Source organism: Choloepus didactylus, chromosome 3, assembly GCF_015220235.1.
Source record: "Choloepus didactylus isolate mChoDid1 chromosome 3, mChoDid1.pri, whole genome shotgun sequence".
NCBI lineage: Eukaryota > Metazoa > Chordata > Mammalia > Pilosa > Megalonychidae > Choloepus > Choloepus didactylus.
Window position 1 is genome coordinate 172,744,753 of NC_051309.1, and position 17,667 is coordinate 172,762,419.

General features: G+C 38.5%; 2 protein-coding genes across 6 annotated transcripts in view; both read left to right on the plus strand.

The window, feature by feature from the left end:
• The window catches only part of FNIP2 (folliculin interacting protein 2), a 137,633-nt gene that overhangs the window by 68,267 nt on the left and 51,699 nt on the right, over positions 1-17,667 (plus strand). The gene's annotated exons all lie outside the window — the stretch shown is intronic.
• Positions 7,729-9,095, plus strand: LOC119529977 (small integral membrane protein 19-like). Its single transcript, XM_037830914.1, is given in 2 exon segments — positions 7,729-8,324; positions 8,327-9,095. Coding segments are annotated over 2 exon segments (399 nt in total). The 5' UTR covers positions 7,729-8,224; the 3' UTR covers positions 8,626-9,095.

The following is a 17,667-nucleotide window of genomic DNA, read 5'->3' on the forward strand; positions in this document are numbered from 1 at the left end:
ATGCGTTTAGTGCTATAAATTTCCCCCTTAGCACTGCTTTTGCTGCATCCCATAGGTTTTGGTATGTTGTGTTCTCATTTTCATTCGTCTCTATATATTTAGCAATTTCTCTTGCTATTTCTTCTTTAACCCACTGATTGTTTAGGAGTGTGTTGTTTAACCTCCAGGTATTTGTGAATTTTCTAAGTCTCTGATGGTTATTGACTTCTAATTGTATTCCATTGTGGTCAGAGAATGTGCTTTGAATAATTTCAATCTTTTTAAATTTATTGAGGCTTGTTTTATGTCCCAGCATATGATCTATTCTGGAGAAAGTTCCATGAGCACTAGAAAAGTATGTGTATCCTGGTGATTTGGGATGTAATGTCCTGTATATGTCTGTTAAATCTAATTCATTTATCAGATTGTTTAGGTTTTCAATTTCCTTATTGGTCTTCTGTCTGGTTGATCTATCTATAGGAGAGAGTGATGTGTTGAAGTCTCCCACAATTATTGTGGAAACATCAATTGCTTCCTTTAGTTTTGCCAGTGTTTCTCTCATGTATTTTGTGGCACCTTGATTGGGTGCATAGACATTTACGATTGTTATTTCTTCTTGCTGAATTGCCCCTTTTATTAGTATGTAGTGGCCTTCTTTGTCTCTCAAAACATCCCTGCATTTGAAGTCTATTTTATCTGAGATTAATATTGCTACACCTGCTTTCTTTTGGCTGTAGCTTGCATGAAATATTTTTTTCCATCCTTTCACTTTCAGTTTCTTTGTGTCCCTGTGTCTATGATGAGTCTCTTGTATGCAACATATTGATGGTTCATTTTTTTTGATCCATTCTGCGAATCTATATCTTTTAATTGGGGAGTTTAATCCATTTACATTCAACGTTAAAACCGTGAAGGCATTTCTTGAATCGGCCATCTTATCCTTTCGTTTATGTTTGCCATATTTTTCCCTCTGTCTATTAATATCCTTTATTGTACCCATACCGAATCTCTTTAGTACTGAAACATTCTCCAAGTCTCTCTGTCCTTTCTTTGTTTCTCTGTCTGTAGGGCTCCCTTGAGTATCTCCAGTAGGGCAGGTCTCTTGTTAGCAAATTCTCTCAGCATTTGTTTGTCTGTGAAAAATTTAAGCTCTCCCTCAAATTTGAAGGAGAGCTTTGCTGGATAAAGTATTCTTGGTTGGAAATTTTTCTCACTCAGAATTTTAAATATATCGTGCCACTGCCTTCTTACCTTCCATGGTGGCTGCTGAGTAGTCACTACTTAGTCTTATGCTGTTTCCTTTGTATGTGGTGAATTGCTTTTCTCTTGCTGCTTTCAGAACTTGCTCCTTCTCTTCTGTGTTTGACAGTGTGATCAGTATATGTCTCGGAGTGGGTTTATTTGGATTTATTCTATTTGGAGTTCGCTGAGCATTTATGATTTGTGTATTTATGTTGTTTTGAAGATTTGGGAAGTTTTCCCCAACAATTTCTTTGAATACTCTTCCTAGACCTTTACCCTTTTCTTCCCCTTCTGGGACACCAATGAGTCTTATATTTGGACGTTTCATATCATCTATCATATCCCTGAGGTCCATTTCGATTTTTTCAATTTTTTTCCCCATTCTTTCTTTTATGCTTTCATTTTCCATTCTGTCATCTTCCAGGTCACTGATTCGTTGTTCAACTTCCTCTAGTCTTGTACTATGAGTGTCCAGAATCTTTTTAATTTGGTCAACAGTTTCTTTAATTTCCATAAGATCATCCATTTTTTTATTTAGTCTTGCAATGTCTTCTTTATGCTCTTCTAGAGTCTTCTTGATTTCCTTCATATCCCGTACTATGGTCTCATTGTTCATCTTTAGTTCTTTGAGTAGCTGCTCTAGGTGCTGTGTCTCTTCTGGTCTTTTGATTTGGGTGCTTGGGCTTGGGTTATCCATATCGTCTGGTTTTTTCATATGCTTTATAATTTTCTGTTGTTTTTGGCCTCGTGGCATTTGCTGAACTTGATAGGGTTCTTTTAGGGTTTGTAGACCTATTGAAGTCCTTATCTCTAATTTATCAGATCTACAGCTTCGTGGAGTACACTTTCTCTAACTAACCAGCAGGTGGCGTCCACGAGCCACCTGTTCTCCACAAGCCAGTTCTCCCCTGCTTAGCCTTTTTGGTGAGTGGGGGAGTGAGTCTTGTGGGGCCCAATTGGTGTACCAAGCTTGCGTGTGTAGTTGGTGTTGCCTGCCCTGTATGTGGGGCGTGTTTCTGGGCAGTCGGGGAGGGGGGGTGGCCCTAACAATCAAATCTCCCTGATGATCCTAGAGTTTTAAAGCTGCTGCAATAGTCTAATCCTTCAGTTCAGTCCTGCCACAGTTTGTCTCTGCCACTGACCCACAAGTCTTTGGTATTGGTGTATGGCTCCTGAGACTTGCAAGTGGGCCCCTCTTCCAGGCTGTGCACCCCGGGTCCTCTGTTGAGGGATGACTGTGCTATGTCACAGGTGAGTGCCGTCCCCCCAGGGCAGTTCTGGGCTGCTGGGCTGTGTAGGGAGGCTCCCAGTCTGCTCAAATGATGGCTGAATGGGGCTTTGTTAATTCACACTGCTCCAGCTTCCCAGCTCTGGGACAATCAGCTGAGGTTGCAGGGAAGGCTAATGTCCACGCCCAGTTTTGTGGTGTGTGCCTGTTATTTGAAGCACTTCCGTCACACTGGGTTGTCTGGGGCAGCTCTGGGCTATGGGGCTCGCTATGGGCAGGAGTGTTTCCTGTCCACCAGGATGGTGGCTGTGAGTGGACACCCCCCTTTTCTTGGGAAGTTGTGGTGTGTAGTGAATTTTCTCAGCCACTGGATTATTGCCTTTTGTCTCAGAGCTCTCTTAGTTCTGCTCTTGACTTGACGTGCCCAAATTGCAATTCTTTGAAGCTTTCTGTATTGGGCTTCTTAGAGTAATTGTTTTAGAAAAGGAAAAAAGGATTAAAAAAAAAAAAAAAGGGCCCTCCTCAGAGATCTAATGGGTTATTGAAATGCTAATAGACAAAGCAACCAGGGCCATTAAGGAAAGGTCCACAGGGCAGAGAGATCAGCTTTTCTTCGGAATTTGCATATGCGCCTCAAGGCCTGAGCTCCGCCCTTCCCCTTTCTGTGTTCACCAGAACTCCAAAAATCCTCTGCTTTTATTTTGGAGTTTTTCGTGTTTTTTTTTTTTTTTTCTATTCCTGTCTCCTCTCTGCTGGGCTGGCAGCTCTCAGATTCTCTGGTGTCTGGTCTCAGTCTATCTATGGTTGGAGTCTGGATCAGTAGAATGAGTTTCCGAGAAGGGCTACCACTGCAGTTCTCCTTTCTCCTTCCCGGAGCTGGCAGCCCCTCCTGCCACGGGACTCAGCCTGGCAGGGAGGGGCGCGGGTCCCCTGGCCGCAAAAACTTACAGATTTCGCTGATCTCAGCAGTTCGACATTTTCATGAGTGTTGTATGAAGTATGCCCAAAGACAGATTGCTCTGTGGTGTCCAGTCCACGCAGTTCCTGGCTTTTTACCTACTTTCCTGGAGGAGTAACTAAAACTTGCAGCTCACCAGTCTGCCATCTTGCCCCGCCTCTGGCAAATGTTCTTTAATTAGGGTGTATTCCTTTTATTTTATTCATCTTTTTAACATTTTTATTGCGTTAACATATATACAACATAAAAATTTCCATTTTAACCACTTTCAGGTATGCAATTCAGTGGTATTAATTACATTTACAGTGTTGTGCTACCATCACCACCATCCAGTACCAAAACTTTTTCATCACTCTAAACAGAAACTCTACCTAATTAAGCATTAATTTTCCCCATCCCCCACTCTCTACCCCTGGCCCTGATAATCTGTAATCTACTTTCTGTCTCTATGGAGTTGCATAATCTCATTATTTCATATAAATGAAATCATGTAATATCCTTTTGTGTCTGGCTTATTTCACTCAACATGATTTCTTCAGAGTTCATCCATGTTGTAGTATGCTTCTTCAGAACTTCGTTCGTTTTCATTGCTGAATAACATTCTAGTGTATGCATATACCATCTTTTGTTTATCCATTCATCTTTTGATGGACAATTGGATTTCTTCCACCTTTTGATGATTGTGAGTAATGCTGCTGTGAATACTGGTGTGCAAATGTCTGTTAGAGTCCCTGCTTTTAAATCTTTTGGGTACATACCTTGAAGTGGGATTTCTGGGTCATATGATAATTCTGCACTTAACATTCTGAGGCACTGCCAAACTGTCTTCCACAGAAGCTGTACCATTTACATTTTACAAGGTGAAGCATCAGTTGCTGATGTAGAAGCTGCAGCAGATTATCCAGAAGATCTAAGATAATTGACACAATGGATGAGTGTCCCTATTTCTCTGCATTCCTTCTAACACTTAATTTTCTGTTTTTTTTAATAGTAGCCATTCTAGTGGGTGTGGAATTATATCTCATTGTGGTTTTGATTTGCATTCCCTAAAAGCTGATGGTTTTGAGCATCTTTTCATGTACTTTTTGGCCATTTGTATATCTTCTTTAGAGAAATGTCTATTCAGGTCCGTGGCCCATTTTTTAATTGGATCATTTGTCTTTTTGTTGTGAGTTGTAAGATTTCTTTATATATTAGATATTAGAACCTTGTCAGATATATGGTTTCCATTCTGTAGGTGGTCTTTTCACTTTCTTGATAATTTCTAGTCTTATAATTTTTACCTTTCTCTCTTAAAAATTTGAAATATGGGGAAAAATTTTAATAGACTTAGTTTTTTTGAACAGTTTTAAATTTAAAAGCATACCTCATTTATTTATTTCACCTCACTTTATTGCACTTCACAGATATTGCATTGTTTACAAACTGAAGGTTTATGGCAACCCTGAATTGAGCAGGCGCCATTTTTCCAACAGAATGTGCTCACTGCATCTCTGTGTCAGATTTTGGTAGTTCTCAAAATATTTCAAACTTTTTCATTATTGTATCTGTTAAGGTGATCTGTGATCAGTGATCTTTGATGTTACTGTTGTAATTGCTTTGGGGTGCCATGAACCATGCCAATGCATGGTGGTGTTTTCATGATAAGACTGGGATTATGGGTTATTGGGAGGAAGACCCCCAGAAGTAAAGTACCATTTTCATCACATCATATTAAGATTACATACTATCAATTTTACTTACAGCTGTTGATATTGGTCTTGATCTCCTGGTGAGGTAATGTTTGTCAGATTTCTCCACTGTAAAGTTTCTTTTTTTTTCCCCATTTATATACTGTCCACTTGGGAAAGAAGTGCACCCCACACCTGAGGAGTTACTGCTCACCCTCCTTGAAAGTGGAATAACTACATAATTAATTTAGAATTCTTCTGCATGGGAGATTTCCCTCTTCTTCCCCATTTATTAATTTATTCAGTCATTCATATCAGCATGGACTCATGGATATTTATTTTATACTTTTGAATTATAGTCCCATATTACTTTTTTTTTCTTTTTTTGCTCAAATTATTCCAATTTTGGCTAATAGAAGCTCTTTCAGTAGGCTCCTGTGCTCTTTTGACTTGTCCCCATCAGTTTTTTTCCCAGCACTTCCTTAATTCCTTGCCCTACAGTTTGCTCTAGTTTTATCTTGTATATTTCCTGTCACAATCTGGAATCGATCATTTCTTCAAGGAGCTCTGATTTTTTTTTTTTTTTTTTTTTTTAATTGTAGAATGGTATTAGAAACCAGAATCTGGTCACTAGGGGTGCTTATTGCTATTTCTTTTAGATCCTCTTTTAGCTGACAGATCAAAGAAATATATGTGTGTATACTAACCTGATTATATGTACACATCTATAAATATTTCTGTATGTAGCCATCTTTATATTAATCTTAACACGAGTCATGTTGATATCTCTAACTTTAATCCATTACCACATGAATTATTCTAGTCTCTTCCCATTGCTTTTCTTAACTTTCCACTCCAAGTGTGAGAAACATGACTCTCACCATTTGTCATCTATTTACGTAATTGTTCCATTTCGGTATACATGTATAGTGGTATCAAAGTTGTTAACTCATACTTCTGTGGGAAACAACTTTATCAACTAGAGTACAGTGCTTATGAGGAGTTCGTTTTGCCTTTAGTCTTATGGCTGTACTCATTCGCAAAGTTACTTAGATCTGTACCTTTTGAAGATGGGGAAGTTTTTGTAGTCATTGGTACTAAGTCAGCAGATTCTCTAAAATCACAGCTGACAGTACTCCATTTTGAAACTGACTTAATGATTACTGCCAAGAACTCTGATAATTGCAAATCAGTCTACAGATGAATTTAGGTTCATTTTTTTCTCAATAGTCCAGTAAAGCAATAACTTCAGAAAAGTTTTTTTTAATAATTGTTTATGAGAGCAACTTGTTCTAGTATAAAGAGGAAGTATAAGGAAGCTTTACAATTTCCCATCAAAAAGACACCTGAGATTCTGTCTTCAGCTGACATCCCTCCCTGATACATTCCCTTCTGCAGACAAACGTCAGAGGAAAAATGAGTGTTGGAGCTTATTTCATGTTCGGCAGCAAGCTTGTTTTGTGCATAGTGTGCTCTGCGAATACAAAGAGCCATATAATTTTGAATTCCCAAGGGGTTTACTCCACAGTTAGGGAACTACATTATTTTGAAATTAAGGGAAAGAGTTATAAGGTTAACACTGATTACTAACTAGCCAGCCATTCCTGTTGGGTATGAATTTTCTAGCCTTGTATGTTGTCAGGCTCTATCAGAGTCTGGGGTGTTTATGAAGAGTAAAATGCAGAAGCTGCCCTCAGGAAAAGTTGCATGTAAACCAAAAGTTAAAATACACTGTGGTAAGTACTACCTCACAAAGTGCTGTGGGAACAAAGAGGAAGAGTACTAAGTACCTCTGCCTGGTAAGTCAGAGTTGATGGCCTCATAGAAGAGATGATATTTCTGTGACACCTTGAGGGTAGAAGAGAACTTTATCAGGGTTTACAAAAAGAGCATTTCCAAAAATGCCTATACAAGGTTACAGATCCTTGACAGTTTACAGTTAGTACGTTTGAACAACGGCAGGATTGGAACTTGAGATTGGGGCATGTAGAGGAGTTGCAGAAGCTGAAGCTGGTTAAGGAAGGCTAATTTTGAACAGCACCAGTGCTGTGTTAAAAAATTAGGCCTTACCAAAAAAAAAAAAGGTGGGGGGGGCACCCAGTGTTCTTTTTTATTTTAATTGTTCTTTTTCACTTTAATTTTTATTATTATTTTTTGTGTGTGGTAATGAAAATGTTCAAAAATTAATTTTGGTGATGAATATACAACTATATAATGGTACTATGAACAACTGATTGTACTCTTTGTATGACTGCATGTTATGTGACTATATCCCAATAAAAATGAATTTAAAAAAAAATTAGGCCTTAGTCGTTTTCAGGTGGGGACAGGTAAGGGAAGTAACTTGATTAGCTCCATATTTTTGGTCCATTTGGTGCTTCTCAAACTCTGCTCCAGTGAAAACTGGACCAAGAAATTTATTGTTAGAATAGATTAGTGATGATACTTCTTAATTAATGGGGGAGGGGGGGTTGGTAGTATACAAAATTAATAAGGAGATTTTTTTTTCAGTTAACTTTTTTCCAATATAATTTTCCTAAATTTTGGGGGGGCTACTTGCTACTATATATCTCTATATAAAGCTAGTATGAAATGGTATGTAACTTATCACAAAATTCCAAAAATAGTCCCCCCCTTTAGAATAACATCTTAGAAAAATATGCATTTTTCAAGGTTATCCTGTAATAACAAAGAAATCAAACCATAACTTTGCCTTAATGTTTGTCTCTCTATATAGCTTATAACACACAAGGAGAAAGATTAAGAAATAGAGCAATAACTAGAGTAGCCAACTTATTTACTGCCATAGGTAGTTAGAAAGAATATATATTTTAAAAGCTACTTAGTAAAGAAACAAACTAAATTATAAGCTCACAATATTTTCTGCATTATGATATTAACAGTTTACGCAAAAGTCTTTGCCTTATTTCCTGAATTTTGGGATGTATTAAGGAAATTGAATGAAAAATGCAGGAATTTTATTTAAAATTTAATGTTAATATTCATCAATTTTAACTTAAAATGAGTTTGAGAACCATTTTTCTAGTGTCATTGTGGAAGACACTAGATGTAGAAGTAGAAGCAGAAGTAGAAGTAGAAGACAAGGTAAGATACTGTTACTTAGCGAAAGATTAGAAGGAGCCTGGGATGGGGGGAAGGGTCCCTGAGCCAAGCAGCGTTGGCCTCATGCTGCCTCCGGAACAAGCATCCCCCATGGCTGGAAGTTACAGAGTGATGGGTGATGACGATTCTATACAGTTCATGAAGCCTAGAACGAAGCCATGAATGTTTACTTGATAGTGATCCTTGTTAGCGTTGCCCTTTTCATGCATGCCAAGAGGAATAAAAGGACAATTTTGAGAATATTCAGTATGCCACCTACCACAGAAATTTTGTCAGAGCCCAACTTTTATAACACAATAAGCAAAATTCATTTGAGACAGCAACTGGAAATGTATTCCATTTCAAGGAAACATGGCTATCAGCAACCACAAAACCAACTTGACAGTGTGCAGCTCTCATTGGAATGCAACTCAGAAAATGAGTAACGTAAGTAATTACTGCTAAACAGTACTGTAGAAAGCTCCTAGTTCTTTCTGTAAAATCATGAACATTTTTAAAACTCTGCATAAAATCATTTTACTTGTGACTCTTCCCCAGTATTTTTGTGTGTTTTGTTTTGTTTTTAATTGTATCTCCAAGTCATTTGTTACACAAATAAAAATGGCTCAAAGGGCCTGAACAGAGCCTGCATATAATGCAACTAGAGATGAATGACTGCACCTTGTGAAGAACTTTTCTTCAGGACACAATCAGTCAGGGATAAAAACACATCTGTGGAAGTGGCAATCCTGGCACTTATCCTACCATAATTTGAACGTTCTTGCAAAATTAAAAAAATAAGAATCCAGCCATTGGAATAACTTCTTCTTAGATTGTATTCTATGATAACTATAATATCAGTAATAGACCAATTTATGTTCTTATTGCTATTGTTACACTCTTTAACTGATTGAACTGTCCTGACTTCTTCAATATTTCACAGAAAATATTTGTGTACCCATTTATATGGGTAAGTGTCATGAAGTCTTTTGTACTTCATAAAGAATACCCATCTGCTTATCTTAGAGCTTTCTGTGACTGGAAAACTCCCTACCCTCAACCCCCCTTTCCTCGGAGTTTGTTTGTTTGTTTGTTTGCCCAGTTTAATTTTCACCAGCTGGGTCTTTAGGTCATACTGGGGCCATGCTGTTAAATAAGTGGGCACTGCTGTTTTGATGTTGTGATCCTGCTTTTCAGCCATATTACTTTCACTGTTTAATATTGCTGTCTGGTTACTTATGCTTTTCTAGTATATTAAACTAAACTGAAGACCTTGGAAAAAAAAAAAAAAAGATTATAAGGATCCTAAATGTTCACCAATACAGGACTGGTTAAATTATATACTTTTCAGTAAAGGAATACCACTTGGCAGTTAAAATGATTGAGGCAGCTCCATATGTACATAAAAGTTTTCTTAGATACATTTTTGGTTTTTGTTTGTCAGATATATTCCCCCCCCCTCTTTTATTTCCTTTAACATACCCTTACTAAACCTCTTTAGTTCTGAACCCTTCTCCATACCTCTCTCTCTTTTCTTTTTTTCTCTGCCAGTAGGGCTTCCTTTAGTACTTCTTATAGGGCATGTCTCTTTTTAGCAGATTCTTTTAGCATTTGTCTGTGAAGATTTTAAGCTCTCCCTCAAATTCGAAGGAGAGCTTTGCTGGATAAAGAACTCTCGGTTGGCAATTTTTCTATTTCAGAATTTTAAACATGTCATACCACTGCCTTCTCACCTCAGTGGTGGCCGCTGAGTAGTCACTACTTAGTCGTATGTTGTTTCCCTTGTATGGGTGAATTCTCTCTTGCAGCTTTCAGAACTTGCTCCTTCTTTTCAGCATTTGACAGTCTGATCAGAATATGTCTCGGAGTGGGTTTATTTGGATTTATTCTGCTTAGAGTTTGTTGGGCATCTATGATTTGTGTATTTATGTTGTTTAGAAGGGTTGGGAAGTTTTCCCCCACAATGTCTTTGAATACTCTTCATAGACCTTTACCCTTCTCTTCCCCTCCTGGAACACCAATGATTCTTATATTTGTGCACTTCATGTTGTCCATCATATTCCTGAGATCCATGTCAAATTTTTTTATTTTTTTCTCCATTCTTTCTTTTGTACTTTGACTTTCAAGCCTGCACTCTTCCAGTTCGCTTATTCTTTCCTCAACTTCCTCTAATCTATTACTTTGTGTATCCAGAGTCTTTTTAATTTGATCAGCAGTTTCTTTTATTTCCATGAGATCATCTATTTTTTTATTTACTCTTGCAAATTCTTCTTTATGCTCTTCTAGGGTCTTCTTCATGTCCTTTATATCCTGTGCCATGATGTTGTTTGTGGTTATTTCTTTGATTAATTGCTCCAAATACTGTGTCTCCTCTGATTTTTTGATTTGGGTGTTTGGGTTAGGGTTATCCATATCTTCTGGTTTCTTCATGTGCTTTAAAATTTTCTGTTGTTTTTGGCCTCTTGGCATTTGCTTATCTTGATAGGGTTCTTTCAGGATATGCAGACTTATTTGAACAATTATCTATAATTTGTCAGAGCTACAGCTTGGTGGAGTGCACTTTCCCTTACTTACCAGAAGATGGTGCCCCTGAGCCACCTATTACCATCAAGCCAGTTCTCCCCAACTTCGTCTATGCGGCAAGTGGAAGTCCAAACCTTGGACCCCCAGATTTCCATGTGCAGTTGGGGCTGCCAGAACCAAATTTCCATGTGCAGTTGGGGCCACCAGCCCTGAGTATGGAGGGGTGTGCCCTGCGCAGTTAGGCAGGGAAGACTGCTTTAAGAATCAGAACTCCTAGCCGTTCCCAGAGTCTTAAAGCTGTTGCATGAGTCCAACCCTTCAGCTCAGATTCCCCACAGTCTCTCTCTGCTGTGGGCCCACAAGTCCCCGGGATTGGTGTAGGGCCCTTGGGACTTACATGCAGGACCCCGCCTCTAAGCTGTGAATTCCACGGGCCTCTGCAGAGAAAGACTGTACAACATCACCGTAGGGCAGAATCCCCAAGGGAAACTCTCAGCTGCAACACTATGAAGGGGCATCTTTCAGCACGCTGAAAATATGGCTGTACAGGGTGTAGTAACTTCCCACTTCCACGGTCCCCCACCTGCTGCAGTGTCGTTCCTAACTCCAGGACAGTTAGCTGCAGGTGTGCAAAAGGCTATCAGCCATGCCAGATACTGAGGCGGGTGCCCAGGGCATAGAAGGCACTCCGCACCATGCTTGACTGTGCGTCTCTTGCTGCCAGATCCGCAGTCGCTTTCGGGGTTTTTAAACTAACCTGCCACCAAACGCCAACCCCAGGTTTCTCCCCACCACAGACGGCTGCCATTTCCCCAGCAGCCTCACTCAATTGCAAACACAGACTCTCACTTTCACCAAGTACACGGTCACTGTGGATGTAGCAGACCTTGTCCAGCCTGTACAACCCTGGAACTGGTATTTTGGAACACTTTCTGTCTTTTATCTGTTTTTCACAGAGAAGTATTTTGCTCTGTGTCTCCTAATCTGCCATCTTGGATCTCTCGGGCATTTTCAGTTGTCCTCTTAGATACATTTTTAAGTGAAAAAAGAAAGGTATATCACAATGTGTTACAGTAAAGTACAATTTAAGTTTCAAAAAACAACATATAAAAGATCTCTTGTTACATAGTAATAAATATATTTACAGAATGTCTCCTGAAGGGGATACAAGTTGGGGAACAGGTGTGGAGGGAAAATACATTATCATTTTCTCTTTTGGGTATTTTGAACATGTCTTCTGTGTATATATATATTAATCAAAAAGGTGAATTATTTTTAAAGAGGCTATTTCAGTGGTTACATTACCATTAGAAATTTTCAAGTAAGGTCTTGAGAGAGAAGAGGAATGGGGTTCAGCTATCTTAGGAGGTAGTATTGCCAAGGCTCGGTGACTAAAGGGACAGAGGATATGGGGGAGGAGGGAGAACCAAGGGTGACACTTGGGAAAGCAAGCAGGGGGAAAGCACCCATTACCCATTATAGGGAAAGCAAGAGGCCAGGTCTAGGGAGAGAGGCATTGAGATCACATTTTAGTTAGGGGTGTCTGCAAGTCTTCTAGTTGTAAGTAGTCAGCTGATTTAAAAATAGGAATCTGGCTTTCAAGAAATGGGCCAGAGCAGAAGCTAAAATTTTAAGTGTTACGTACATGAGGAGTGTAAGGTTCAGGAAGCTAATATTAAGACCAGGGTCATGAGACTTGTCTTCTTACCTAATTCAGCTTTCGCTGCTCATACTCATAAAAATGTTCAGTTCATTGACAAGAAAAAGAATTTCCCTGTTCTGTTTTCAGCTGCTTTTCCTCTGTGCTTAAAAGTAATAAAATAAGCAAAAGGCCAGTGAGAGGAAAACTTCTAGTAATGTATTTTTAAACATTTTTTTGAGTGTTTTAAAATGAACCTTCAGAGTAAAAATAAACAGCATCAAAGCACATCAAGATAATTTGAATACTGTTCAAATAGGACATGTGTTTTTGCTACCTTGCAGAGAAAGGATGGACCCCCCAACCCTCACTTAAAATTTGGTTTAAAATCAAGACTTACGATGCTGCACAGATACCAAAAGAGTATGAAAAGGTTTATTATTCACATAATGAAGCTTTCTGGGGTGAACAGAGTGGGCTTCCCAATTTGATTTGAAAATGGCTTGAAAGAGCAAGGATAGGATCCTGCTTGAGGTTTTTATGATGGTTACAGGCTAGGAATGGGGCAAGGGTTCCCACATGTGGGTTGAGCTTCCAACCAGTGCCAAAAGAGTGTGCACCTTTCTCATCAGCTTGCCCAGATAGGAGGGGGGGATGGAAGGAGAATAGGGAAGGATGAGACTTTAAAAAGTAGAGCCAGATTCTTTATTACATGGGTCACCATTGAATAATGCGGAATAACATCCCACTTGTACCTCAGCCTTTCATTGACTTAACTAGTACCTCAGCCTTTCATTGACTTAACTAGTGCAGTGCTTTGTAGAAAGGAGCAGGAGTCAAGGAGGATGCTTTTTCTGGCTTGTTGACTGTGTAGGGGAAGGGCCCTGGCACCCTTGCACATATCCTTATAGGTAAAGACTTGAACTGCAGCTTATTTGAGTCTCGACAGAACACCCTGTGATCCTCCCAGAACATGAGAGTTTGGGAAGCCTCTGAGGAGCTGCTAGGAGGTCATCTCCTATTCTGTTTCCTGTCCTCCCTGGGAAACTTTCATGAGACAGTTTCTAATCATCTCCTAGATTTGGATGAGGTATGGGGCTTTCTGCTCTGTCACCCTCAGAATAGAGCTGCAGAATATAAAAATGCTTAGCTGCAGTCTAGAATGGCTCCTCAGCAATGGGGCACCCCACAACTTGCATTGCAGGCATCCAGCCACTTTTGTGTCATTGTTGCCCCTTTGGGTGTGTGAGACAAGGATCATGGGGCTGGTACTTTTGGCTTATTCTTCTTTTCATAGTCTATATAAATAATAAACTGCCCAAATCTAAAAATGGCATATTGTATCTTTACCAGTCAAATCTTGACCTTGGCTTTGGCCTCGCTTTGCATTGTCTTATTGAGTACTTATTGATAATCTGTACTGTGGCTTAGGCAGAATTCAATTTCTTCATTTTTTTTAATAGTCCTCATATTTGAAGTCAGACCTTTGATTTTTTTTTTTTTTTTTTTTTTGGAATGGCTGTTTATCTATTTCACCTTTCACAATTTTGTTGGCTATTTCACTTGAGCTTTTCACTTTCTAAACTTGAATTCTTGTATATCTGTTAAAAAAATTAAAAACAAAAGGAACACAAATAACAATCAAAACTGTTGGAACCCTAGGAATACATCTAAAAAAAGTTGTGTGATACTGTTAAAGTGAAATTTTTTAAACTTTATTAAAAGAATACCCTAAATAAATGGAGAGAAATATCAAGTTCCACTTGTTAATCTTTAAATTTAATCTACTTTGAATCAAAATCCTTTGTGAAACCAAATTATGTTACTCTTACTTATATGGAATAACAAAGGACCAAGAGAGTTTTATGCTTATCAAATGTCTTTTATAGACCTTTTATTCTTAGATCCCAGAGTATGGATAGAAAGATACAGAAAGGTTGAATGACTTGGTGCTATAAATACAGAGAAGTGAGCTGATGACCAAGACTTGAGTAGAGTTTATATCCTAGATAAGAAATCAATAAAGTCTAAGGTATTGTGAAATCATGGTGGGGAGAACTTCTTTTTCTTTGTTGTTTCATTCAGGGAGCTCTATAGGAATTTTATAAAAACCTAAAATATCTCTGATGCTTTTGAGGACTCTTTGTAGTCCTAAAATCTTCTTGTGTCTTGAGACTAAACGCATTCCCTATAATTTGATTTGCCTATTAAAATATCATGTTTGGTTTATTAAAAATGAAAATTCCCTGTCAGACAGTAACATTTCTACCAATTTTACCTTTTATATGCTTCTATTTTCTTGTGATTGGAAATACAACTGGTAAAATTTAAGGAACCTTATATTTTTCCAGTGCTTCATAAGAAAAAACTTGATCGGTACTGTCAATATTACAGTGAACAAAGATCATTAGTATGTTTTAGATGTTGTGGCCCCTGTGTCAAGCAGATATTAAAAGTTCTCAGATTCAGATTTAACACCACCCCCCCTCTACCAAAAAAAATTTTTTTTTAGTTAAGGTGGGGGAAAAAAAAGAAAAAAATCCAGCTGCTGAATATACAGCTTTGGTAGCTGGTAACCTTGAACAAATTCAACCTTTTACTTCTCTCTAGAAATTTGTTTCTTTAATGCCTTTTGTCTGTCATAATTATTGGTTGAGACAGACATCACTATCCTTCACAGATTCATTTACTCATTCTTCAGTCATTCAGAAATACTTCTTGAGCATCTTATATGCCAGACATTTTTCTAGGATATGGGGATAGATCAGTGATCAAAACAGAAAGATCCGAATGTCAAGAAGTTTATATTTACTAAAGAGAGACAGATAATAGACATTAAAGTGTAGCCTAGCACTTACCACTGAGAAAAATCAAACATACGGGGCATTCACAGGCCTGCCCAAGGAGGTGAAACTTCAGCTGAGACTCGAATGCCAGTAGGAACTGGCCACACAAAGATCAGAGCAAAGAGCATTTTAGGCATGGGGAATGGCTAGTGCAAATACCTAGGGTGAGAACAGGCTTTGTAGATTGGTGTACGAGGACTAGAAGGGCCATTGTGTATAAGAAAGAAAGAAGGCTGGAAGGTAGTGAGTTAAGGAGAGACTGGTGCCAAATGAGCTTGGAGAGGGAATAAGGAGACTTGTCACATTAATGTATTTTTTATTTTGACCTATTTTATTTTTTAATGTGAGCTCTATAAGAACATAGACCCACCCACTCTGTCATGTTGACTCCTGTATTCCCAGAAGCTTATATAGTGCCTGGCATGAAACAGATGCTCAATGAATATTAGAATGAAGTAGAAATACCAATAAATTTTTTTAAATTATTGATTTTATCCAGATTCTTTCATATGGAATGTCTGGAATGTGTTCCCTTTTTATATCTCTCCTTGGCTGGTTCTTGCTGTCATTTATGTCTCAGTTGAGATGTCCCATCTTCCCAAAGGTCTTCTCTAACCACTGATTAAAGACTTTACCTCAATCATCCCCACAACCCTTCCCCCTAGTTAAAGAAAATCATGATAACCTATTTTTATAGTACTTACCACAATCTGAAATCATGTTGTGTGTTTATTTTCCGAGTTAAGCTTCTTGAAGGCAGAGACTCTGTCTATATCTTTTAAATTTCTGCCCCAGGTGCCTAGTACACTGCCTTGCTCTTAACTTAAGAGTTTCAGGACATTCTTTAGTCAAATCATCAAGCACTGTGTCTCTAGTAACTCTCACAATAGCAAAAATATTTTCAGAGGAAGTTAAACATTTATCTTGAACTTGAATGGCACAGGCCAAGAGGAACCCCTGATTAGGATTTTTAAACCTTTAGACAAGCTGTTTTTTTTTTCCCTTATTGCTAATCTCTGCAGGTATAAGTAGATGCTAGTTGAAAACTCATCCTCAGGCAAGAGGCAGCAATGTAAGCACAATTTTTATAATTGGGAGCTAATCAGGTACAAGTTGTCAACAGTAATCTCTGGTTGCTGGGATTGTGGATGATTTTTATTTTCTTAGTAATGCATAAAACTGTAAAAGTCTTTGCAATCTGTATTACCATTTTTCTAATTATAACATATTTTATAAAAGAAAGGTGATAGTTAAAATATTAAGGAGTGTTAGACATAGAACTTTTTAAAGCTAAAACTGAGCCTATGAATAATGTAATTAAAAATCCCACATTTTATAACTGAGACACCAATAGGAGAATTGCTTTACCCCGGTTACAGTGCTAATTGGAGGAACAGCCGGGGCTGGAATCCACTCCCACTGCAGACAGATCTGAAGATTTGGGAAATGAGGATGAGGGTCTTTTGGATCCTACAGGGAACTTTGAGAACTTGGAATTGTCTAGTTGGGAGTTTTATGAAGGAATTTTCTGTGATTGAGTTAGTGAAATCCACCCAGCTCACTGGTATTTGAAATGTGGATTTACATTCAGCCTCAAGATCAGCAACAGGCCAGAAAGGAGGCAGCCTGCTGGAGGGTCAGCCACATTTGGGTAACACTTGGGTGAAAAAGTGTTACACACTCAATGAGCATGTATTGCCTACTGAGTTCAGGGCACTATCCTGGGTACAAGAGATACAAAGATGACCTAAGACCCACAGGACCAAATTTTCTGTGAATATTGACTAGATTAGAAGAAAAGCATCTTATAGATCTCTACAGTGTAGAGAAGCTTGAGTCATTGCGTATCTGAATCTTGAAGCCTAGAACATTTGTTGTGTATTCTGTGGACCTGAAGCTTCTTGAGGTTTGGTACTGTGTCTGACTTGTCCAATGTTGTGTTCTGGCTGCCTAGTACAATGGCTACATACTGTGGACATTCTAGCATTTATTTATTGATTATTGTCTAATAGCCAAGTAACTCCTCTAGTATTTGAAAGCTCACGCCAGGGAGTCAGATTATTTACATCTGCCTACAAGAGTGGTAAATAAAAACCTGGTTCATTTGGAGAAACTGACTCATCAAATGATATTCATGGTTTTAGTACACTGTGTTTACTGAAATAATTTTCCTTTGCCCTATGATTTCTTGCCCTTCTGGAATTGTTGCCCAAATTGGAAAGGACCCATCATCTGTTGCACCCCATTTCCTTTCCCTCTGGGCTGAGGGACATTTCAATGTATAATCCCTTAGCATTGGGAAGTAAAAGCAGAGCAAGTCCGGGTCCCCCTTCCATTCTTCCATAGCAGAAGTCTATCAAGCAGCTGTGACTTGAGTGAAACTTTCTGTCTACCCTGAGAGGGATTCCCTCCCAGCCTGTTAGAAAAGTCTGGGCTGACACTGTCAGCTCACACTTACTGAGAGTCCAAGTGTACAGAAA